This window comes from Sebastes umbrosus, chromosome 1, assembly GCF_015220745.1.
Source record: "Sebastes umbrosus isolate fSebUmb1 chromosome 1, fSebUmb1.pri, whole genome shotgun sequence".
NCBI classification, from domain to species: Eukaryota; Metazoa; Chordata; class Actinopteri; order Perciformes; family Sebastidae; genus Sebastes; species Sebastes umbrosus.
Genome location: NC_051269.1, coordinates 5,883,471 through 5,910,006, shown reverse-complemented (window position 1 = coordinate 5,910,006; position 26,536 = coordinate 5,883,471). Strand labels below are relative to the sequence as shown.

The window sequence follows — 26,536 nt, the reverse complement described above, 5'->3', positions numbered from 1 at the left end:
TTTTACCCAATGATGCCAAAAATATACTGCCTACTACCACTTTAAGAAACTCAAAATGACATAAACAAATAAAAATATCATTACTTTGAATTAACAATTCCAAGTCCAAGACTTTTTTGGTCTTTAATGCCTTCAAATTTTAACATTATTAAGTGAAATTATCAAATGAAATCACAAAGTCCTTTTTTAAAAAAATACTTAAAAAAAAAAACCTTTTATTATAAATAAAATCTGTAAAAGTCTACAATTATTCTGTATGCACAACCCGGGCTTTGTAACAGAATCATGTTTGTTATTCAAATATGAAATGATGAAATTTCAGCACATAATCTCGTCTCTCTGCAGAAATATCAGTATCAGTTGTGGCCTTAAAGGACGGATCAGCTGAGCTATACTGCCAATATTGAATCTGGCATGAGGCAGAGGTGTGTGTGTGTGTGTGTGTGTATGTGTGTGCGTGTGTGTGTGCGTCTCTGGAGAAATAGTATTGTCGACTGAGGCTCAGTCAATATGAGAAAACAGGCTTGATTTTCACTGGAACTTCATAAAAGTGCTACATGGGAACTTTTCCTCGCCGATGTCTCGCTGCTGAATCAATTGTGACGGCATATTATAAATCTGGCAATTTAAAAACAACAGTCCCACAAAGCCTCCTGCATTCATATAGGAGGTTTTGTGTTTTCAGCAGAATCTTTGACGCCTTCTCCGGCAGACAGGTAAGCAATATTTCTAAGTGCTGAGGACAAATGCATATTCTCCATACGGGGTTATCTCTACCACCGACTGACACAAAGACACCGTCATGCAACTTTGTGAAAAGGTTTGGACGAAGGGGAGGGAAAAAAAGAGTTTGGATATCAAGCTGAACTCTCGGTGTGCTGATCTACCAAATGTCAAATGATACATATTCATGTGTTTGGCCAGCCACGGTAAAGATGCAGCTCTCTAGAAGTCCAGACAGAGAGGGCTGACATTTCAGCATCAAAGAGACTGACAGCTGCACATAAACAACATGCACACACACACGCTCATATTTACACATAAGCAATGAGTTTGGTTGTTAGATGATGAACCTGGATGCTAATAGAGTGTCTCTTAATGGCACAATCAAGCCCGGTCTTCACAGCCAACACTGTTCACTTGCTTCTGTGATGCTTGTCTTCGCACTCTTTTATAAAAAATCATTTTACAGGACATTTCTAAAAACCTAGAGCCAAATGTGTGTTTGAGGCTAGCATGTATAATGTTATGTTTATTGTGAGTTTAAGTGTCATTCATAGATGGGTTAGGTCTATTAACTTAAAGGGGACATATCATGCTCATCTTCAGGTTCATACTTGTATTTTGTGTTTCTACCAGAACATGTTTACATGCTTTAATTTTCAAACAACACATTATTTTTCTCATACTGTCTGTCTGAATAAACCTTTATACACCCTCTATCAGAAACGCTCCGTTTTAGCGCATTTCAAAGGAATGGCAACGGAATTGCGTTGCTAGGAAACAGCTTGGGTCCATGTGTACTTCCTGTCAGCTGATGTCATTCACATACACTGCAACAGGAAACAAACTGGGACACATTTAGAATGTTTACGTTTAAAACTGTGAAATTAAATATTGTATATTTGTGACATCACAAATGGACAGAAATCCTAACGGCTTGTTTTAAACGCACAATTTCTGAATACGGGCTGTGTGTATTTCTTCGTATATTGAGCTTTTTGATAGTTTAACAGTATTTATATATCACTTAAACCTGCTCCAAATATAAAAGACGTGAAAATCTCACTTTTTACAATATGGGATATTTAATAAGAAACTTTATGAATTAATAATTATGCTTATAGATGTGTGAGGGGTTGCGTGGTCATTCTGTGTTTAAATGGTGATATTTATCTGTGAGATTATGGTAGATTCAGTCAGAGCCGTTCTATTTCCTTTGCGTTTGTGTTAGTTTTTGTTTTTACAGTAGACGTACATAGAGATGTGTTATGCCAGTGTGTGTATAGTAATGAGTAGTGTGAATGTGTATTTCTGTATTGTCACCATGTAAACTGTGTGGATCCCAGGAAGAGTAGCTGCTGCAAAACCTAATGGGGATCTTAATAAACAGTCCAGCAAAATGTATAAATGTGGGCGGCTAATCGAATTCAAAGATCTCATCCGTGTTGTGGAAATTATCTAAATATTCAGCCGTGACATTGAAAATCTTTTAGATAACTCTAAGCTACTCTTTCTGTACTCCAACACAACAAACTCTGACCGGCTGCCACTCTCGTTTCCACCATGGACGTATTCCACTATTCCACCGTCGTCTTCCGGCAACACGTCACCTTGCCAGATTTCAGAAGGAGACTTCTCCTTGAGCGAGACTCTTTCCATGATGTCAGACACTTATAATAACAATCCGAGCCAGTCATGGTAAAAACAAGCACTTTTAGTGGACCTAAATGACGGTGCCAGCTTGCCCCTATAGCACCATACTGCAGCCTGTGAGCAGCTGCCGTCTACAGCGCTATCCCTCAATACTGGACCAGTCTGTTGTCCCTATCAGTCAGTTAGACACAAACACATGGGAAAATAAATGCAGGTATGTAAACCCACCTGGTTGAGGTCAAGGAAAAGTGGTGGTCAGGGTTAAATAATAATAATGTCAACAGACTGACTACAAAGCATGAGACATTTCCTCGCCCATCCAGCGCCCTGACCTCCATAGCCGTACTGTATGTGCTAATTTATATGAATCTTATAGTACTGAGCTGCATCGCCTTCAAATATTCTGGCCAGCATTAAGTTATTATTTCACAGACACATTTTCATGTTCCATCCTCATTAGTATGTAATGTGGTCCTGTTATTAAGTGTATTTGATAACTGGATTGGCACTGAGTGCTGTTACTGAATGAAAACCACAGGTCAAGTCAAGCTACTGAGGGTAAATTGATGGTGATTGGCTAACTTAACGTAACACTGTCCAAAAACTCCCCATGTAGCCTTTACATGGAGAAACAGAGCTCTAATAAAAAATTTTCAAGAGGCTGTGCTGCCACGAAAAAAAATGAGGACCATGCCTCTGAGGTTCCCCAATCTCCAAACTGAATGACCAACAGATGTGCCGATCACCAGGTCAGGAACAAAAGAGCCGTATTTTCAATGTCATAGCATAAGAGTTGCTTTTCAGTTTTATAGCCTGTTGTGAGTGTGTGTTCAGTGTTCGTACAGTGTAATACACAAGTGTTTGAAATGTTCCTTATATTCCAGTGTGCAAAAAAATGCTACCTCAGGCCACAGCGAGAGGATTTGACACTTTCTGTTCAAAATAAACGCAAAGAAACATCCATTTGGCCTTTTTTTATCCGCTGTAGCCTCCCGAACTTGCACCAAACCATGACCTCCAGTAAGAGGTTACTGGGCTCTAAATTGGGTTATATCTGTGGGGGTGTTTTGCTTGATAGACAGGTGTCTCAGCCATGGTTTCTCATCCTATGGCAGCTCTACCCAGACTGCAGTAACTGGCAAGGGCTATCCAAACTATATACTATACCAGAGCTTCCTTCAGAAGCCTATTGAGGAACCCTTATCTACACCTAAAGAACTGTAACTACTCATTCTCATACAGTATACGGTCCATTCTTAGGTATGTTGAGTCTTGGTAGATTGTGCTTACCTCCACGGGGTAACGGTGGCCGTTAATGCTGTGCTCAGAGCCTTCAGATCCGTTGTTGGGACCCCAATGAAACTCCACTTTTTCTGCCTTAAACCTCCCCGGTAGGCCTGCTCCCCGTACAAAGTAGTCATCCTTCAACATAATGGCCACTGGTGGAAAAAAGACAGAAGGACAGAGTGAGAAAGAGTCATACATCATTGAGCGTCTTTTTCTGACACACAGACACGTAATCATTCCTCTCAAAGAAAAAGATTGGTGAGTGTTGTTGATGTGAACTTGTGAAGGCAAAAATTTCAAAGATCGCTCAGCAGCTGAATCAAAGATGTGCGAGGATGCATACGCAGCGTGAAACCTCTCACAGGCCGACACTGATTTATCGTGAGGACATGCCAAAGGTAAGATATGTGTTTATCTTTTAGATTTGCTCCGAGGAAGACGTGCTCACACGAGACCATTTTTTTCTGTCATTTTCCATCAGCCTCCACGGCGAGTTCTCAAAGAGGGGCTAATTTGTCAAGAAGAAATCCTTCTCTCTCTTCAGCCAGTGCAAACTGCCCCTTCCAGGGTCCCTTTTGTTATTCCATCTCATCTCTCTGAAATCTAGCGAGAATTAAGAGGAGGACTTATTTTCACACATTCACAAATGGCTCTGAAAGCATCCACGTGTTCCATTAACCGGCGCGGCCACACTTCATCAGACGGTTCGGTCCCATTTATAGAGGAAGCGCTCAAGTGGTTCATCATTTCATCAAGACGTTGGCCACGACTTGGAGTCATGAAGTATCACACACACCTTATAAGTTGTTATTAGGCCCACTTTACATAGTCTACACATATGAAATGTTGCTAGCACAGAACAGGAAAATGTAGAGGTAAATATAAATGTGAGGCTGCCATACCTCACCCAGAACTCTCTGAAGGATAATTTACCACAACTTGAGTCATATATATTACTGGGGGAAAAAAAGTTCGGAAACTTGTGTTTGGTGGATTATTTCTCTGTTGTTACAATGCTAATTGGCATTGTATTTTACATGGTTGGAAAGCCTGTGTATTTACCTTCACAATGATGTCCAACTTGTAAGGATTGTGCATTTGTGGGATGAGCAGCACAGCTGATTATGTGGGTAGCACCCAAGAAAAATTTACCAAAATGCTCTGCCAATGGTAAACAGTGTATTCTCCTGCTGGAATTGACTTATGAGAATACCCACATAATCAGCTGTGCTGCTCATCCCAAAAATGCATGATCCTTACAAGTTGGACATCATTGTGAAGGTAAATAAACAGGCTTTCCAACGATGTAAAATACAATGACCATTAGCATCGTAACAACAGAGAAATAATCCACCAAACACAAGTTTCCGAACTTTTTTTCCCCAGTTTATATATATATATATATATATATATATATACAGACGACACTGCTCTCAAAGGTCTATAACCTAATCATGACTTTGGAATAGGACTGCACAATTAATCAGATTATCGAAATTGCAATATGGCTTAGGCAAAACGTGTGTGTGTGTGTCAAAACATAATTTTAAATTTAATATTGTGGTGCTGCAGAGATGTGCTGGGGCCTGTACTACGAGGCGAGTTCAACATACCCAGGGTATCTCCTCAAGGTTAAAGAGAAGTCAAAGTTGAGCTGTGAATAAAACTACTGTGATGTCTCTGAATTGAGTTTGTTCTGCAGCAGGTAGGGGGTTATCCACCACCCCACGACCTGCCTTCAGCTCCATCACTGCATTCAGCAGCGTCTCCACCAGGTGATCCCTCCACAGATGAAACGCTCATCTGTCATTTAGAAACTGCAGAATCCATGCATAATTTGTGGAAAAAAATGCAGGGGACATTTGTCCTGTACGCCATGCATTATGTAGCAGGGGAGAGCTTGTAAGCTTTCGCAGCTGTTGTTTGTGTCAGCATTTTTATACTACTCTCTACACGCTGCAGAACCCCAAATCCATTCCGATGAGGCTCTGCTGTGTTTCTGACTTTGCAGGTGGTCATCATCATCATCTTCTGTGTGGCCTTGGGGGAGATGCTTGAGTTGCTGAAGGCCTGCAGGGACGCTCTGCATCAAATGTGTCAGGGAATTTCATCATCCTGACTGCGATGATGATGGGGTCTTCTCTTTCTCTGCCTGTTGTCTCCCGCTCCCATCTTGCTGTTTGCGCTAGCAGGTGTCAGCGCTGGTGATCCTCCACCTGAAGGTCAGCTCGCCGGTCCACTCCCACAGGGGATGACAACGCACGGTGTGTCCGCCTCGCCTGATTGAGCTACCTGCACTCAGACAAGCGAATGTCTCACATCTCAGCAGTGACTGGGAGGTGGACAGGACATTTACTCACTCTCCGTGACCTTAATCAGTCACTGAAAATTGGGAACCAAAACCGGTAGAGCAACAAGGCTGCTGAGGGAATTTGCAAGCATGGAAGGATACTTTGTTCTTCAGCTCCCCTGTCCTTTAAAGGTCCTGTATTGTAAAAAGTGTGATTTTCATGTCTTTTATATTATAAAGCAGGTTTAAGTGCTTTATAAATACTGTTAAACTATCAAAACGCTCAATATACGGAGAAATACACACAGCCCATATTCAGAAATTGTGCGTTTGAAACAAGCTGTTTGGATTTCTGTCCATTTGTGATGTCACAAATATACAATATATAGATCATTACGTGGGTTTAAACGCAAATATTTTAAATGTGTTCCAGTTTATTTCCTGTTGCAGTGTATGTGAATGACATCAACTGACAGGAAGTAAACATAGACCCAAACTGTTGCCTAGCAACGCAATTCCGTTGAAATGCACTAAAACGGAGCGTTTCAGACAGAGGGTAGATACAGGTATATTCAGGCAGACAGTATGAGGAAAATAAAGTTTTTTTTAACATTACAGCATGTAAACATGTTCTAGTTAAAACAAGAAATACAAGTATGAACCTGAAAATGAGCACGATATGGGACCTTTAATGCTCACAATGCGATTAGGATCATTACTAGAACAGACTTATAGCTATTTTGAAGCATATTTGCCATTATTATTACTCTAGGTAAAGTTTTAGGATGAACCCAAAGACTTCACTTTTCACTAGAGTTTGTCTACTCTAACTGCTTTGGAGTAGTTACACAGTGTACCTTTTCACTTCTGACAGAGGCGCCAGTTTGCCTTGCTTCCAGTCTTCTGGACCTATCATTTGCACTAAACACACACATCTCTTGAATTGATGTGTGTGAGAACAGCAAACAGGTGCATGTTCCAAAGTGTCGGTCTGTTTCTTTAATGTCTGCCATCAAGCTCTGGCTCTCTTTAGCCTCATACTCCTCCAAGGACGAGCTCCAGCATGCGGTCCACAGTGCCGAGCAGATTTGTGCTGTCAGGTGACTTCCAGTGAAGAAGCATCACAACAACAGGGTGAAGGAAAGGACAGATTGACCGACCATGAGGCAGGATTGAACCCACCTGTCCCAAACACCCCTTTTCTAAGTGATGAAATGATCTTGGGCGTCATCATCTCTCTCTTTCAAATCACAACATTGTATGTGTACAACAATGTACTATAAAATAAATGTATTTAAAATAATTATTTATAATACCTCAAAATAAAAATACTCCTTTACAAGTAGAAGAAATCCTGCATTCAAAATTGCCAGAGTATCAACAACTATTGTCTTTGTAATGATATAGAGGAGTAATGTCTACCTGAGCAGAGAATGAAGTCTTTCTCTCTCTCTCTCTGTGCGTGTTCTGATCAGAACAGCTCAGCTGTCACGATGTTGAGAGCCGTGCAGAGGCAATAGAAATGCTACCAATCCTGTATTTAGCACCTTCAAAATACTATACAGGGTTTTTCCTGGCTCAGAATGGGTTTTTGGGGGGTGACTACGCACGTCAGTCAGTAAGCGTGATCGTCCGCGTACAGTAAAGACAACGAGTCTCTATTATAGATACCAGGCTGATACTGGATTTTTGAGCTTATACCGATATCAAGGAGTAAAAATCATATAAATGAGCATGGTTGCTCCTCCCAAATGCAAATAGTAATCCCACTCTGTAGCCGTTTGTTGTTCCAGTTCGTTTGGTGCTTATTTCCCTTGTGGTGCAGTCAGTATGTTGCCCCTTTTCATTACAAATCCACCAGATCTAAAGCAGATCCCTGACTAAATGACACCACCCATGCCCTTAGGCAATGTTGCAGACGGGTTGAACGAAGGTGGAAGAAGGACATCTTACACGTGTCTATTATTTCTAACAGCTGCCATCATCCTAGGGTGTTATTTAACACCATAAACTCTGTTGTAAAGCCATGCACCTCTGTACTGAGAGATGTTTCAACCACCACTTGCGAGAAGTTTCATCACTATTTGATTGATGAAATGGGAATATATCTGTGAACATTCCTGCCAAGCTTTCAGTTTAAACAGATACAGTGTGCATATTTTTTTAAATAGTAGGCATATTTAAAGAAAAATATATTTTGATTGTATTTATTTTCTTGTTTATGCACCAAAACACCAAATTGCTTGCATGTGAAAACCTACTTGGCAATAAATTAAAAAGGAGTGAATGTAATGAGTCTGTCACCACACTGTTACTTATGCATATTATTATTATTATGCAAAACAGTTTCTGCTTGATGCGAAACCATGGTGACAAAATGTTATGACAGTTTCTGTTTCCGTCGGGGAGAGGGAAGTTGGTTGCAAAGCCTGCCGCTGTATTTGCACCCTACACCCTGAAGAAGGGAGCTTCTTTGAGCCGTGAGTGTGACTACAGACGGAGGTCACTCCTCACAAAGTGGGAATGGGGAGGACCCTCCGAGTAGGGAGGGGTCCGGCTTGAGAAAGGCCCCACGATGAACCTTACGTCCTCGTGGTGCAACCAAACATAGACACAGGTCTTTAATATCAACCTAACATTCTACTATTATAAGTACCTCATGGAATACTGTCCCAACACACTGCTTGACTCTATAGTCAGTCTACCAGATATAGTAAAATGTTAATCAGTGAGCTTTATAAATGCTGGTAGGCTGATTTTGTTACCTTTGGACAAGGCCAGGCTAGCCAGGCTTTCCATTGAGGATTCCGAAAGGGACCGATTGTGTCCCTTTCGGAAGCTTTGTAATCAAGGATGGAACAGCAGTGCCTGTTTAGAGACTTTGTAAAACTAACAAATCCAACAATGAATGTTTTCTGTGATTATGTAGATCCAGGTGTTTGTGTTGAAAGGAGTTGTCGTTGTTGTTAGCCGTTAGTTGAAGGCTACCAAGAGCAAGATATATCCCGTGATGCATTGCGTGGAGTCTGTACACGAAACAGAGGCTGCGCTGCTGTGTGCGTAACGCCTCATCCACACTGGGAACGTCAGGAGTGCGTGGCGGCTGTGTTACCTATAGTGTTTTCATTTCGCCGTCCGTGTTAACAGGTTAGAGCAGCCACACTGCCAGACAGTGAAAGTGATCTATTGACTGTATATTGACATCATACCAGCAAAATGACTATAGTTTTGATGTCTATCTGTAGAATATGTTATGGAGATGAACAAAAGTAAAGACTCATTTTTAAATCAACACTTCCTGCTTTCATTTCAAAATAAAAGCCATCAAGCATTTTTTCTCTGGACATAATTCCTTCATTTGTTAACATGAGGCTTTTATCCTGAAATATGTGCAATGTTTTAGAACATGCAGTGACTTGCAAGGCTTGCAGGAACTGCTTTCAGGAATGGCACAACTAACTTTTTAGAAAAAAAAGAAAAGAAAATCGGGACATGACTGAAAGAAACGTCATAGCTTTCTATGTGTGTTGACTGCTGTAATATAACATCTTTGGTGATCCCTTGACTTTATGAGGGCTGTTTGTAGCCAATCCACAGGATCAAACTTTTCTGATTCATCACTTTCTGTTGACTAATGTTTCCAAACTTTTTTATCCATGTCCAAATATTAGTTAGATATATTATATATTGGCTGTTGAGATATGGTCTTTGAAAGGATCAGACACTTCATGCTAAGTGAAGTTACAGTTTACCTACAGACGATTTGTCAATTCATTCAAATGTGTCATCACATACAGCTCACACGTCCTTGATTGAGCAAATATTGGGGTATAAAGCGTCATTGTGCTGAACACACAGCTGTGCTCTGGGCAGCACTCAGAGTGCTGTCAACAGTGAAGCCAACCACCTGTGGCCTCTGCCTCTCAAAAGCCTTTCAACTCCATTTCTCCACTGTGGGAAAGGATCATCCATCTTAGTGACAACCTGGAATTGTGAAAAATACCTGTGGCTGACAAGGAGGGTCCTCGAGATGCCAAGAGAGTCGAATGCAGATGGCCCCGCTGCTGAATCCTACAGGCGGTGACACCTGCCACGGCACTTGTACTAATACGGATGCAGCTTGTCTGAATGAAAATGGGACGTGTAATCTTCATCATAAATGACTCGCTGCATATTGCACCTGTCTCGTTTTATAATCACGTGCGGGGAAAGTGATGCAACAGATGTTTGACATGCAGACACCTGCCAATATGAGCTGGGATTATTAGAGGTGTCACACTTCGGCTTTTCATTCTCTCTGCGCCGTGGTGTGCCACGGCATTATGTGGCTACAAACATTATGTCGTTACAGACTGGCAGCAGTCCTCTGAGGAACATGAGTCTGACTGCTCGTTTTGGAGTTTCTGACTACTGAAACTACTACTAGTTACTACTACTGTAACTGCTGAGATCTGGGAACATGATGCAAGACAAATGAGCAGTGCAACATTAAAGGGGCTCTATGTAAGAATCAGAAATTGCTTGTTAACAGCGACACCTGTGACCGTTAAGTCAACAAAAGTCAGCGTCCTGTTGCTTGTGCTCGCTCTACATAGACATGAACGAGCATCGCTCAACACAGTGAGGCGACACACGTCAGCTCAAACCACAATATCACTCTATATTTCACCTGCTTGGCAGTAATGTTAGCTGACCAGATGACTTTTCCTGCTTCAGCCTCCCGACCGTGGTCAGAAGGAACAGGGGAGACACCGGAGTTTTGGTCGGAGACGATAACGTTACTCGCTCCGGAGCCCCGTCACTTCACTCAGCAGCAGGAAACAAGACACGGGAAACCTCTGTTGGTCTGGAGGAGCTGCAGCATTTATTTCTGCACAAACTTCCACTGTACATTCACTAGATATTCTCAGAGCTAAACTAACTCTTCTGCAGTGTGTAGTGTGCGCACATGCACGTGAGAGGTGGAGCAAGAGAGAACAAGCGCGTTGTGTGAGTGAAGGCAAGCAGGCAGAGGAGCAGAGACTCCGGCCCTGGAGACCAAAGCTACGGTCTCCCCTGTGTCTTCTGACTGCGGTCAGGGTGCTGGAGCAGGAAGAGTTGACACTGTTTTGCAAGACGAGCTTCAGTAGATATAACTTTGCGATTTCTCTGCTTTCCGTGTAGTTTGTGTTGGAACAGCGTAGCCACACGCGAGCATGCACGGGACACCGACCGCAATGATTTATACGTGTAAGAAGTTACAAACAGTCCCTTTGAGTAAATGTAATTGCTGCACTGGCAACATTTTTTACACTCCAGGAAGTGTCATGTTGTTATACACTGACACCGTCTGGCGTCGTAGGGAGATGGTCTGGGTGGATGGTCTGGTGTACAAAGCACAGGACTGTGATCACTAACCTTGGTTAAGGTTAGTGAAAGATCATGGTCACTCACATTGACCAAGACCACTAACGTAACAAAGCGCTTTGAGTTGCCTAAACAGAACCATAACAGTAGGGCTACTGGGTACAAATACCAGTACCCAGGGCCTTAGCCAGGATTTGGAAATTAATGAGGTGCAGACATTTTTTTTGTTAATGGTTAATATAAAGTTAAAGTTATGAGGCTCACTTTCTCTCATTTAATGTTATCTCTGCTGAGTCAATTATTAAAAGTAGCCTCTTTAAATGTGCATGTGGCACTTGTTAATGTCAATATTAGCTGACATCAATCCATTTTAATTCATTCATAAACCGCTGAACTTTAATAACTCATATAATAGCTCATGTTTCAGGAAGATTTCTGCTCATATTCAAAACTTTCTGCACATTCAAAACATTTCTTACATACTGTTTGTGTTCTCTGAGATTTCAGAATGAAGTTGTTAATATGACGAGAGTAAAGTCACAATTCAATAAGAATAGAGTCATAATATTTCAAGAGGTAAATTGACCTGCCCTATAGCCTGCTGTGCGTGACGGTGTCGATCTGCTGGTAGTAGTATTCCCTTCAGACCGTCTGACAGACGCAGAACCTCGTTTGGGTCTCTGGATGAGACAAAGTTTAAGGAAAAAGAGCTTGGATTGCTCCGCAGCTGATGAAATTATCATTAGTGGTTGTAGAAATCAAAGATAACATCAGAGCGCCAATAATTTTCAGTAATATCTCAAGTGCATATATCCCCAAGTACGATTGTAGTTTTCATACAGTGTGTGTGTGTGTAACATTTCTGCAGTGACTGTGCTGTCACTGGAGACACGGCGCCGACTGTCTGCCTTCTCCAGTCACCTCCCCAGACACATCTCCACCGCCACGGACAGCTGTCTGACGATAGCTGTCACTTTCAAGCTTTACGTCACTCCGATGCAGAGAGATATTTACCGAGGTCCGGACCTCTGTGACCTCATAGCTGGCTACAGCCATGCCCGTACCTTTAAAGCGATACCAATACCAATAGAGTATTTCATTTGATTCCCATTATGTGAATGTAGCCGTGTGTGTCCCACTGGCTAGCTGATTGCTGCCACAACTGCACAGCACTCAGACAGCGGTTACCACTGATAACGCCCGTCCTGCTGACGCTTTCATTTTTCTACTTCAAACATTTCAGTCAGTGTGAGTGTAGTAGAAAAAAAGCTCCACGTAAGTTGAGAAGCTATCAGTCCTGTGTTGGCTTTACTCTACCTGTTTTGCCGGTGTTCTTCATCGACGTCTTATTAGAGGATTCGCTATCAAAGCCCTCCAGCGTCAGTTCCTGATACTCTGTGGACACTTTGGTATCCTGGTCCACTATGTTGACTGGTGACTGGTTTCTCTCTCTGCATGCTGGGTAGGCTGATGACCAGCCTTCATCTGGCCCGTATATACCTGAGGAAGACAAGAAATGCAACGGAGTCTCATCACTATAGAAGGATACATTTTGATGTGAAATTGAGGCTTTAGAAGGAAACATCAGAGAAAAAAAATGACATTTCAGAACCATCTCATGTCTCTGTCTCTGAAACCGGCTGACAGTGTGCATTGCCAAGTCATCTGAACTCAAATGAAGGATTGCTCACAGAATGAGCCCCAAACAGAGGCAGATGCTGCAAAAGCAAAACATTTTCATTCATGTGGTAAATAGAGAATTTCAAAAAATGTCATTATTATGAGGGCATGATTTTTTCCCCTGCTGCCATTTCTGACATCTTATACATGAAATGAATTTACATTTGGTTTTGCACGGCTGACCTCCTTCTCCTCAGACAACCCCTCTGCATTGACACGGCGATGGAGTCAATCACAACGTTACTGAGCAGACATAGGAACCCAATGTGTGTGTATGTGTCTCTACACCCTTTGACAGTAAACGTCCACAGAGTGAAAGCCCGAGACCACAGCATTAGAGGGACTTTTTTTTTGCAGAGGCTGTGAGAGAAAGATAGTGAGAGGGAAGGCCACAGGGCCGTGCCTTAACACCTCAAAGAGCAGGGCTGGAGCTACTGGAGCTTGATGTTATCAGAGGCCCCCTCCAAACCCCACCCCAACCCTGGACACAACAAATTCAAACAAACATAAGACTTACAACAAGGAGACCGCTGTTCGTGTCCCGTGTGAAACTAAAAGCAACGCTGACTTATTTTGTCGTGTCAAGTGTTCAGTCACGTGACGTCATATCCGTTTCGTGTCCGTCAACTAAAACAAACCGCAGTGAGCCGAAAAGAGAAAGTATTAAATCCAGCGTGGTAAACACTACACATCCAGTAAAGTATAGAAACACTTTGGGTTTCACACATTGACAGGAAAAGCAGAGCTAGACATCACGGCTAAAGCTGCATGCTAACTCCGTCACGGACAGGAAACGTTGTCGTATCGCGGTAACGTGCGGTCGAGCCGGCCGTCACTCTCATCTCTGTGGTCAAATGGGCCGACGCAATGGCAAACTCAGTTTGATTGCATTGTTTTCTATTGGAGTGTTCTAACTGGCCGCGAGCAACGCAACGCTGCAGAGCGTGACTGAACTTTTTTCGGATGCCCAGTTTCTATTTGTTAATGTCTGTTTAGAACACTGATGTACTTCTTCCCATTGCTCTCTGAGGTTTCACTATGTGAATCACACCATCATATCATCGATACATTTTGTATCACATCCGTTTAAAAAGTCAAGCTTTTCTTAGTTGTGTGGCGCTGTCGCTGAAACGACTGGAGGAAGCAGGTCTATTTTAGAGTATATTCTCGCAAACAGACTTCCTTTAAGCTTTAGTATCTTTTTAATCTTGTATTTACATGTTTTGGCTACTGGAATACATACAATGGTGATGGCTCAAGGCCATAATTCATATATCACTGGTCATAACGATCACTAAAAACAAACACTCCATATCTGGGAAGTTGGAAGGAGGTTAAGGGAGGATCAGTTGATTAGATTCCAGAGATCTGTTGATACATTAACATGTTTTCAGCCACACAGAGCTGGTGGGAGAGTCTGGCACTAGAGACTTCCGTTGAGCAGAAAAGCAGTCAATTGCTATTTTGTGAGAAAGTCTAATGCCATTTCCTCAGGAAATCAAATCCAAAAGCAACTTGAAAAGATGCAGCCTCCATCACTGCTTCATTTACTGATAAACAAAGAGCGCTGGAGAACTGTCCGGCGTTGGTGGAGGTGTGTGTGTCTCTTGTTTGTTTAGCATTTTTATAGGACTGCATGCATGAATGCCATCTCTTACATCCCTCTCACTTTTTATTCTCTCACTGAAACATCATGAATATCAGTCCAAATGTACATCTATAAACGTGAATGTCTTGACAACAACTGGGTGACTGCATTCTCTGGGATCTTAACGGCAGCGTGCCAACGCTTTTTTATGAAAGCCTAACCCTTGTTGGATGTACTGGATGTTGTGCGATGGAAAATCACTAAATCTTTGAGGGTGAAAGAGGAAAATGATGAAAGTGGAAGAACAGCTGCATAGATATGCAGGGAGATGGGAGAAGGGCAGATGAGGTCATTGCCATGGAAACACTGGCATATTTATTCCCATACATGTGAGACTATAAGTGTCATGAGTGCATGTGAATGTGTATCTTTGGCAGAGATTAACCCTCTAGCACCCGATCTCGGAACCCATCGCCTATCAGTCTGATGACAGATACGCCGTATTTCTGGAGTTCTGGTGTCGCCAGAGGATATCCGGGGCCAAAACTTCCTTTTCTGCGCGCTGCTGATCATTTACATTCCAATTAGCAACTTGAGATGTGAAACTGGAGTTAGATTTGAGAGACAACGTGTATGATCGGATTGTTTTCAGCTGATGCGTTCCATCTCTTTCACCTCTTAAATTGATATTTTTAGGTGTCTAAAATCTGTTTTGCCGCTGCCCCCGTCCACAGCAGTACGTTGCTTTGATCCTGTCATTTAAATATAAATGGAGACTGGCTTTTATTTTTATTTTTTTACTTTAAGGTATTTAGAAACTGATTGACAGTAAGCTGATTATGACAGAATGCACACTTTGAATTTTAGCACTTTAGTAACACTTCCATTAAGTGTGTACTGTGGTTCAGTTTCAAAACACTCTGTAAGGCATTCATACGCTCAAAATGATGAGTCGTGCATGAGGTATAAAAAGTGCAGCTAAATCCTTCGCCGCCATTGCATCTGTAACACGGCCATTATGTGTAGCACTAGTACTCCTACCAGGTGTTGGTTAAACATGTTTCTGCTTATAGTAAGAACTAGGGATGGAACGGTTCAGGTAAATAAATCCGAACTGTTCAGTTCACTAGTCACGGTTCGGGACGTGAATGAATTGTTTGGTTCATTTGAAATAAGTTATGAGGCCGATTGTGTGTTTTTTTCCATGTAGAGTTAGGCTCCCGTTTATTGTCACACTAGAAATCAAAGCCTATGGAAGGAGGCTGGGACACGGGCAGACATGGGTCTTGAGGTACGGGGTTTAACACATGCGCAGTGTAACTGAAGCTGCGGTCGTGCGTTGCTATTGGCTCAATTTCGGCGAGTGCAGACCAGATTTTACTGCGCATGTGTTGATGAAGTGTGACCCAGCCCCCTTCACGGATGAAGTGGCGAGTGCGGTTGTCAGTCAGTTAAGGTAATGGCGAGTAGACACGATAAAGTACAGTTAGAGGATCCACCAGCATCGTTTTGCTCTGCTGAATGGGAGCATTACGGATTTTGTGTTACCATGAAAATGACGGAATAAAAGTGGTGGAAATCCAACCATATTCCAAATACTGCATTTTTTGAGTGGAAAAAGTAATCTTTCAATGAAGAGCTGAATTGAGACATATGTTATACTGTTATACTTTTTTTTTTTTTTAGTATAGTTCTGATTAAGCTTATGCTTCAATTTATGTTGATGGCCTTAGTCTATAATTACATCATAATTATATGAAAATAACAAAGCAGCATTTTTTGTTTGCACTAATTACTGTAGAAGACCTATTCTTTCAGTTAAGATTTAACAGTGAAGAAGAGTTTATGTTCCTTATGTAAGTCATACTTTTGTTAAGGCAAACATTAGCGATCTTATTTTTGCGAAATAAATGAAAAGCATGTTGAAATCAGACCACGACCTCCTCGCTGTAACATAAATGAACCAAACCGAACCAAAAACCGTGACCCCAAAAACCGTGATATGAACCGAAACGTGAATTTTGTGAACCGTTCCACCCCTAGTGAGAACTTCCATAACCTTCCTTTCAATTAGAAAATACATTAAAGTCAATTTACCATTGACTCTCAGCGTCAAACTCCTTTCAAAGAGTTGCAGAAAGAAAACATGCAGCTCAACAGCTCACAGCAATCACACACATCAGGACACGTTTCCCTCCGGCACGTCTGAATAAACACAAGGTGTTCAGGGAACTCGTCTCTCCGTAGATGTAGAGTAGATATCCGTTTGTCTTTAGGACTATGATACCAGTGATTACATAAAGATACGTCCTCAAAGTAATGTAATGCATCTACGGTGACTCACTTTGACTACAGTCACCCTTCGTGAGTTTCCCAGTCTTTGTACTTTTCTCTTTCAGTTTTCAATCCACTCCATCAGCAGCATCCCATAATGTACTTATTCTCCGTTAGTTGCAAAACAACAACAACAGTGAGCCTCTTGTGTATGGATCATTGTCTGTATTTAGTGAACTGGTTAGTCGAGCATTACACCGAATGCTGCATCCGTGCTAAACGCCCGAAGAAGACCTCGGCTACAAATTGGTAATGTCAACAGAAAACTGATCCGTGCTTAGTCTGAATCTCTCCCCTCTCTGTGCCTCCCTCCCTAACACTAGCTCCCACTATATGCACCCCAACTCTGCCCTTAATTGAAAGCAATACTGGGCTCCTGGGCTCCAAAATGAATTTGTCTATGATTACTCATGCCCTGGCGCGTTGCGAGCACCGGGTAATGTCTACTTCATTGAATTAGGCGGCATCCTGTTCTCCCTCCCCTCCTTCTCCATCTCCCGTCCTTGCCCGGGGGGCAGCTATTGATTGAGGTGGTCTGGCTTTCGTATAAGGCTAGCGTTACCTATGGATCCAGACAGCCGCGGCCCGGTCCGGCAAATGCAGCGGAAGGGAAAACGTGAGGCGATTAGTCACTGCCTTAATACGGCTAATTTGTGCTGAAAGCAGCAGTATGGGGGAGTGCAAAGGTAAAGGAGGGAAGGGAAGAAGAGACTAGCATGACTGCTAGAGCGCTAACCTCAATCACACACCTGGCTAATGGCTAAGAAGCTGTGTGCTGAATAGGCGAACTCAAGAAAAGGGCGCTGAACCTAGAAATCTACTTCCCTCTTGAAGTTTCCATTATGCTCCTGCACGAGCTGCACGTGTTATGAGATTGTTGAGACTGGTGGTTTATCTTTGGCACAACCGAGAGCCCACAATGCTTCATCCATTATAGTCTTGCAAGACCATGAATTATCAAATTCTGCTTAAAAAGCCCAGCTCTGTTAGGACTCAGAAAGCAAGTTTGTAAAAATGTCTATATGATTAAGTTACTTCTGGGTTTTCATTTCCTCTCTGTTGCTTCCTCTATTTCTGTTGTCATGTGTTAAAGGAACACATCAGGAAAGATGCCTGTTTTCTGTCTTACCCAGAATCAGATGGGAGGATTGATATCTGTGTATCCGGTATAGGCCTACAGAAATAGGTCAGGCTTTAAATGTGTTTAGCCGACCTTAACACAAAGACAGGAAGCAAAGGGAACTGAAAGCTTAGCACCCATCAAAGGTGAACAAATACTTTTCAACAACTGAAAATGTCTTATTACCTCCGCCAAGGCTGAAGGCCTAGGTAGGAGGTTATGTTTTCACTGGCGTTGGTTTGTTGGTTTGTTGGTTTGTCCGTTAGCAGGATTACTCCAAAAGTCTGCCATTGATTTAAATGAAATCTTTTGGAGTGGTAGGGTGTGGCACAATGAACAATCCATTCGATTTTGGTGGCGATCTGGATCATGATCCGGATTCATGATTTTTTTTAAGGATTCTGATCAGCCTGAGCATTAAGACCACAGGGTATAACACATGCGCAGTGTAACTGATGAAACGTTGATGGCGCATGACCCCGCCTCTTTCCTTCAGAGAGAGAGACAGAGAGAGGGTGGGGGGGGACAACTGTAGATTCTGCGTTCTTTCACATTAAACTCTGAAATTACAGTTGCGTTCGAGCAAAGCACACTTGGTGATTGTTGGAAAGAGTAACGACGACGACTTACGTTTGTTTTATTTTGTTTCTGTCCAGTTTGAATGAAGTGTTTTACGATGCTCCGCTACGTACAGCTGATCTCAACATAAAAAAAAATACACATGGATGATGGCGCAAGCTGCACGGAGAGGGGGGGAGGTCTGCCCTCTCCGAGTGCCATTCTAGTTTACATGCTGAAATCAAAATCTGATATGATTAAGGACTTCATTCCACCATTGGATCCCTGAGAAAACTATGGGGCCTCCTCTTACGTAACAAGATCACCAACTGGGATTTAAACAGAAAAAACAAAACAAAATCAAGAACACCATCACTGACATAAGGCAAAGATGACTGTGATAGGCCTCTCCAGGCACGACGAAAGATGACCTCGTTTTACATCTTCCAGGTTCGCCAAGAGTTGAGGCTCAAAATGTTGCCAAGGATATAGGGAAGAGTGGAGGGAGCTCACTGTGGACTTCTCTTTCCCACAGAGGATGAAGATTATTGAGTAAGTACATAAAGTAAACACTACTACCTTGTATCTTAGTGTGTTCAAAACCAAGGTGAACACTTTTCCATGGATTAACATGGGGATCAGGAGATTTCAGTCTATGTAAATATGCTTGAAATGCCAGGATGTTATTTGTTATGAGGCAAAAAATTGAGCATATGAAGATGTTAAGATATTTTGCGGTAGCACGGACAAGAAACTGGAACTTGTGTTGAAAATCACGATACTAACATACTATTCATAGTAAATATGATATCAAATGGAGCATTATAGTTGGTGTTAGGAGGTGCTGTTCATCTCCAACGAGCTTATTATTACTTCAGTGTGAACAGTCTGCTGGTAATATATTTAATCGTTCATTTAGTATGCAGTATGCAGTACAAACTGATTGAGAGTGCAGTATGCAGAATGTTAGCATGCGTGTTCGAACACAGCTGGGGCATTTTTGGGGACGTGTCACTCTGAAAACCACAGCCTTATTTTCTACGTGTTAATAACATAACACATATAGGACCTTGACAAACTGTGAGTCTACAATGATTTTTTTTTTTTTTTTTAATTGCTGTTAATAATCCTGCATGAAATGACCTGTGCTTATGTCAGCCATTTATAGTTGAAGCCACTAACATGCACCATTTCTACCTTCATCCTGTTGTGTAAAAAGGAAACAGTAATGGAATGTATAGAGGCTTTAAAGGGAACATATCATGCTTACAGGTTCATACTTGTATTTTGGGTTTCTACTAGAACATGTTTATATGCTTTAATGTTCAAACAACACATTATTTTTTATCATATTCTCTGCCTGAATATATCTGTATTCATGCTCTGTCTGAAATGCTCCGTTTTAGCACATTTCAATGGAATTGCGTTGCTAAGAAACACCTTGGGTCCATGTTTACATCCTGTCAGTTGATAACATTCACATACACTGCAACAGGAAATAAGTTGGGACACAGTTAGTATGTTTATGTTTAAATCTGTGAAATGGTCTAAATATTGTAGATTTGTGACATCACAAATGGACAGAAATCCTCACGGCTTGTTTCAAATGCACAGTTTCTGAATACGAGCTGTGTGTATTTCTCCATGGATTTAGCGTTTTGATACTTTCACAGTATTTATTAAGCAATTAAACCTGCTTTAAAATATAAAAGACATAAAAATCTCACTTTTTACAATATGGGACCTTTAATGCAAATTGTAAATTCTTCATTCTCTCAAATGTAAGAAGACAGAGAGGTGGGCAGCTAATTCATTACTGACACGAAGCCCCCATAGATTATACAGCTCTAACTTCTCGCCCTGTAGAGTCTAGAGTGGACAACACTGTAGTGTGTTTTCATTCCAGGTGAGGATTGGAAAGCAGGGTTAGGGGGGTTATGGGGAGTCTTGCGCCGACTGCGTCCACAGATTACAACTAATACCCCCCGTCCTCACTGGATTGGTTCTTCTACTGCAAATCCGGGCGTCCTCGACACACAGGCCAATTCCTCAGTGCATTGATTTCTGCCATTTCCTCACTAATCCTGATGGAATCAGTGCAGGAGAGAGAAGATCTCTCCGTGCCTGCCGAGAGGAAGCCGCCTGCCAAATGGAGAAAAAGAAACACAGCACACCGCTCTCCATCGCTCTCTGACTTCGTTGTTTTCCACGCTCGAGGAGACCTCTTCTAACGCGAGCGGTTAATTGTAGGAGATGGACATATGGCAAGAACGCGTCTCATTTTCCTGGACAGAACATGAATGGCCGCGAAACATCGCTCTCTGTTATTCTCCCCCCCCCCATCCTCCCTTCTGTCCTTCGTCTCATTAGGCACACCTTGATTTCATTGTTATCCTCAGAGTTTGTCAGATTTCTTCTGACGGCAAATTTCTCCCAAAGGTGTTTTTCTTGCCTTTGTGTAAAAAATAGCTTTTGTCTTTAGAGGCTTGCAGTCCATAATTGTGATCTTTAGGCATACAGTTTCCGTGTAGTCTCGGGTTTGTTTATGCTGCAAATTGGAATCGTGGCAGGCTTTTTGAGTGAGAAGTGAGCGAGGTCGCTCGCACAGCATCTGCTTCAAAAATGGCTCTTAATTGACTGAAAGCCTCAAACTCCCTCAAAGGTCAGAAACGGCAGCCAGGTGTATTTACAAAGTAAATAATTGACGGAGATGAAGAGCGGGCTCTCTCTCCTGAGAGTTGCTGACAATCCGTGATGGAAGTTGCACAAAAGCAACAGGAATCTCAGATGAGAGAACAATGTCGTCCCCTCCCCCTCCTGTCTCTCTTTGTTTACCTGAACGGACAGTTAATCTGGGCTAATGTCGGCTTTCCTCACCGTGGCAGCACTTCCCTTTATCGTCTGCTTCTGCTCATGTTCAGCTGGACGGCCATCTCTCCGATTGGAGTGGTCAGTAGAGAGCGATCAGTCCTGTCAGCGGATTTCAATCCTTTTTCAGAGTTTCTAAATGATTAGACTCATTCATAGGCTCGGCTATTATTACTCTGTTTGCTTACTATCCCGGGATAATTCAGATGGCGAAGGTCAACGCAGTCGGCTGAAAACATTTTTGGCATTGGAAGTTTCTGCCAACCACGGATGTGTTGAATGTGGAGGTTTTAGAACCAGAAATATTTTTCATAGATATGTTTGATATTAGCCTCGTATCAAACCTGCCGAAACGCATAATACCACGTGGTTAACATTGTGAAATGACTGGTTAGGTTTAGGCAACAAAACATCATGGTTTGTATTGAAATGATAACATACCGACGTAAGGTATCAACTCTAACAACATAACTAGCATAAATAAATAAATATATATATTATGACATGCCGTCTAGGAAATTATTATATATATAATGTGAAATTTGAGAATATTGAATGAAATCGTGAATATATTGAATGAAACTCTTGAGAATATGGAATGAAATCTGACGTCAATTAGGAAATAAAAGATTGTATTTTTATTTAAATATTGGCCTCAGTAGTTTTATTGATGTATTATAATCTGTCATAATTCCTTCTCTAATATCCATTTTATATTACTGTGAAAACATCTCCTTCAAACAACTGGATTTATTCAAGTTTCTTGCCAAAAACTTAATTTTATGAGGATACATTTGAACACATCATGGGCTACAAATGCAAAGAATGGGCGTGGCTTGACACACATCAGACAATAAATCAGAAATTGTTTGTCCAATCATTACAAAACCCACAGGCTATGTTTCATAACAATATTGAAGCACGTGTGTAAAATTATATTGAAATCGCTCAATAGGGGGCGCCATCGCTTCAAAACGTTCATGGGCCTGGTGTAAATTTGGCCATTGATCAATGACAGTTCAATCATCAAACTTGCTGGATATTTTTGTTAAGCTGATGAAACATGAAACAAAAATTGTTTCCCAATAAATACGACTGGCGGGACTTTAAGTGTGTAATCACTCCTTCTTTAGACAGAATTAAACGAACTGAAGTGATTTTGTGAATCCTGAAACCCGCTCGTTGCTGCTTGTGGCTTTCAGAGTAGCAATTGAGCTGCTTCGTTCTATTGCGGAAAAAAAGGCTTGAACCCGCGAACTGCCACTTGCTTGTTTTTCTAAAAAGATACAGTTATAATTTAGTTTCAGTTTACTAACAATATTTTTCCCAACTTATTTTCATTTTAGTTTCAGTTTAATTTACTATAATAACCCTGGCCTGCACATCGCACAATTTTTCACAATGTATTTGTGGGTAAATTAACACATATTTCCTCTGATCTGGCTTTATAAGGTAACATTAGTTGTGTGTAAATAATGATGCTAAACAGGAAGAGTTGGGTGGGTAAGAAAATAACACAAACAAATTTAAAAGCACAAATGATGAGGAATAATGATCTGCATCAGACGGAAATCAATCAGTAAAAAAAAACACCATTATAGCTCGCCCAGTTCCACTGAGGACTGAAGACAGGCGTGATAAAGGAAGGAGGACGTGCAGGTGCATTAAGCTCCCTGAACAAGGTGACTGGAGTCATCCCATTACCTTACATTATTACAGGACATATGTCTCAATGCTTTGTTCCCGAATCCATTAAGCCGCAGCATTGTGTGAGCGTACGTCACAACAAGCTGACACCAAAAAGAAAAGTAATAGGATGTGTTTTCTTCTATATGTCTTTATCTTTGTGATGTCTCTAAACTAGATAAAAAAATACACCCAGAGTTTATCAAAAACTCCTTTTATGATCTTCTCTTTCAATCGGTAATCAGCTGGTGATTAATATTCATTAATGTGTAATCTGGAATCCGCCTGCTAATACATTCACCCAGTGATCTGCCCAGTGCAGCAGTTAATTGTGTTAACAGCTCAAAGTGTCTGTCAGCATTACTCAAAATGGCTGCCTCATTATCTCCTCCGAGACGTCGGGTGTCACTCAGCGCGGCCAATTACTGAGCTCCATCATCAACACATGAGAGAGGAGCGGGGTGGGGGGGGCATAATAAGGCATGATCAGCGCCACACAAGTGTCAGGAAAATAACAACACACACAAATCACAAGGCTTTGGAGATCAGTCCTCGGTACCGTTCAACACCTGATCGGAAATTATTCACGAGCTTCTCATGAACACATTGTTTAGTTTTGTTTTTTTATGTCATTCCAGAGGGAAACTGCAAAGAAACCTTGAATGAAAACATATTTAAAAAAAGAATAAATAAAGCATAAATAACAATTGTACTAAGTGTAGCCAACGAGCAGACGGAAAGGAATGTCAGGTGTGAAAATATTATGAAATCTTCTAAATGAAATCAAGAAGCTTGTGACTATGAAAACAAATAAGCATGACACATGAATGGTTAATTGATCTCAGGGAGCAAACACAGCCTCCTGTGGAAGTGGGTTCTGGATATAGAGGCTCTCATACATGGGTTCTGACTCCCGTCACCTTGAAACACAAGAGCCATCCATTCCGCTTTGTGACCGATGGGAAGAAGCTGGCCGGAGTGGGCGGCGAACGTGGGTGGAAAAATGCAGTCTGAAGAAGCTGAAATGGCACTCAGCCTTAATTAGATAAGTAAAACTCAGTGTGTGTGTGTGTGTGTGTGTGTGTGTGGACTGAGTGAAACAACATGACAGAGATAGATAGGGAGGAAGAGAGAGTGTGTTGACAGAAGGCCACTGGGGCTCCTGGCTTGCCATGGGCAGTCAGTAAGTCTGGTTGAAGCCACTGTCACAGTCCATTTCACAGCTGTCCCGATGTCTCTCTGTCACACGCACGCACGCACGCACGCACGCACGCACGCACGCACGCACGCACGCACGCACGCAGTATTTATCTGAGACTAGATCTCAAGCACACACAGTTAGACCGAGACTCACATCACAGCGTTACAATCTTGGATAGGGATGTCATGATACCAGAAATCTAGTAGTCGATACCGATACCAGTGAATTTCCATGATTCTTGATACCCAATTCGATACCAGGGTAATAAAAAAAAGGAAAATGATGAGACTTTATTCCTCAGGTATAGCTCAAAGAAAACAGCAGAGGCTGTACACGCACACACACACTCTCTCTATCTATATCCTCAGATTGCAAGCAGTAGTTTAAATTCACTGACATGGTGACGGACCATTAGACCATTAGACCATTAGACCATTATGTTATATTTAGATTTAGAAATAAACAACAAAAGATTCAGATATTCAGTTCAGTTTTTTCCCCCACGGGTGAGTCCTCTTCTCAAACAAAATCAATAAAGGATCTCTGAAAAAGTAAATAAACCCAACATCTGGATGGTGCTGTTGTGTGAGTCAAACTCCGACACACACAGAGAGCAGAGGACAGAAGCCTTCAGAGAGTTACTCGCCAAACGGTAAATACTGTAAACCCGTATTTGGGACCCTGATTACAGGCATCGTACGGTACTTTTGGTACGGAAGATAAAGAGTACCGTCACGTTTTTAGAATTTTGGCATCGACTTGGTACCAAAGTATCGGTTTTCGTGACATCCCTGATCTCGGAATGGGTCCAATCAAATAAAAATAAATTCAATATTATAAAAGTCCCCGAAATGGCAAGTCAAGAACCAAATTTGCCACTTTGCCTCAAAACAAAGTAATATGGTTAAGTTGTCTAAAAAAAAAACACCAACACTCCACCATAGTGGATGTTTGTGTTCATACTGTAGTGAGACACTGCAGACTAAAACATTGTTTTTCATGCACTGGTCAAATCTGAGATTTTGGGCTGCTTTGCTTCCATAACACGTCTTCTTTCAGACTAGAGGGAAGAAAACATTTATTTTACTACTTTGTCTGTTTGCGGCTGTACATTTCTACTAAATTCCCAAAATTTTTGTCAGTTGACTAATTGTCAGAAGGACACAAACACCACTCCAACGGGTTGGTAATGTTGTTCTTCACAAACAATGTTCAACATGATATTATGTCAGTATTGTGTTTACAGCTTGTTTTACATAAATGGCCAATTATTGCAGCTAAAAGCTCTACGTGACAACAACAGAAACCCTGGACGTGAGGTCAGAACTGGGAACCGTCTGTTGCACTAATAATAACATTAGATTTAATGTCATTATATATAATGTGATATAATAAACACCCGGGCAATTTCTGGGGCTTGCAGATCACAGAGGGATGAGAAACACACGCCTAGAGGTGACATTAATTAGTCGTATACACCCAAAACTTACTGTAAGAATCAGAAATTACTTGTTAACAGCAACACCTGTGGCCGTTAAGTCAACAAAAGTCAGTGTCCTGTTGCTTGCGCTGTTGCTCGCTCTAAATACACATGAACGAGCATCAGTCAAAACAGTGAGGCGACACACGTCAGCTAAAACCACAATATCACTCTATATTTCAGCTGCTTGGCAGTAATGTTAGCTGACCAGACGAAGGTCTCTCCATGAATCGATGCTGGTACTCGTGTTTTCCTGCTTCAGCCTGCCGACCGCGGTCGGAGTGAACAGGGGAGACCATAACGTTACTTTCTCCGGAGCCCCGTCACTTCACTCAGCAGCAGGAAACAAGACACGGGAAACCTCTGTTGGTCTGGAGGAGCTGCAGCATTTATTTCTGCACAAACTTCCACTGTACATTCACTAGATATTCTCAGAGCTAAACTAACTCTTCTGCAGTGTGCAGTGTGCGCGCATGCACGTGAGAGGTGGAGCGAGAGAACGAGTGAGAACGAGCGCGGTGTGTGAGTGAAGGCAAGCAGGCAGAGGAGCAGAGACTCCGGCCCTGGAGACCAAAGCTACGGTGTCTTCTGTGTCTTCTGGCCGCGGTCTGGAGGCCGAAGCAGGAAGAGTTAACACTGTTTAACAGACGGGCTTCACTAGATAGAACTTTGGTGCTTCCGTGTAGTTTGTGTTGGAGTCTGAGTCTGAACAGCGTAGCCAC

General features: G+C 41.9%; 1 protein-coding gene across 3 annotated transcripts in view; it reads right to left on the bottom strand.

Annotated features, from left to right (window-relative positions):
* The window catches only part of LOC119490712 (receptor-type tyrosine-protein phosphatase gamma-like), a 460,745-nt gene that overhangs the window by 157,804 nt on the left and 276,405 nt on the right, over window positions 1-26,536 (bottom strand). For all 3 annotated transcript variants that reach the window (XM_037774207.1, XM_037774205.1, XM_037774206.1), the window contains exons 3-4: window positions 12,617-12,799; window positions 3,667-3,815 (exon numbers count right to left, since the gene is read on the bottom strand). In XM_037774207.1, coding sequence (XP_037630135.1) covers window positions 3,667-3,815; window positions 12,617-12,799 — 332 coding nt within the window. The remainder of the gene's footprint in view (window positions 1-3,666; window positions 3,816-12,616; window positions 12,800-26,536) is intronic.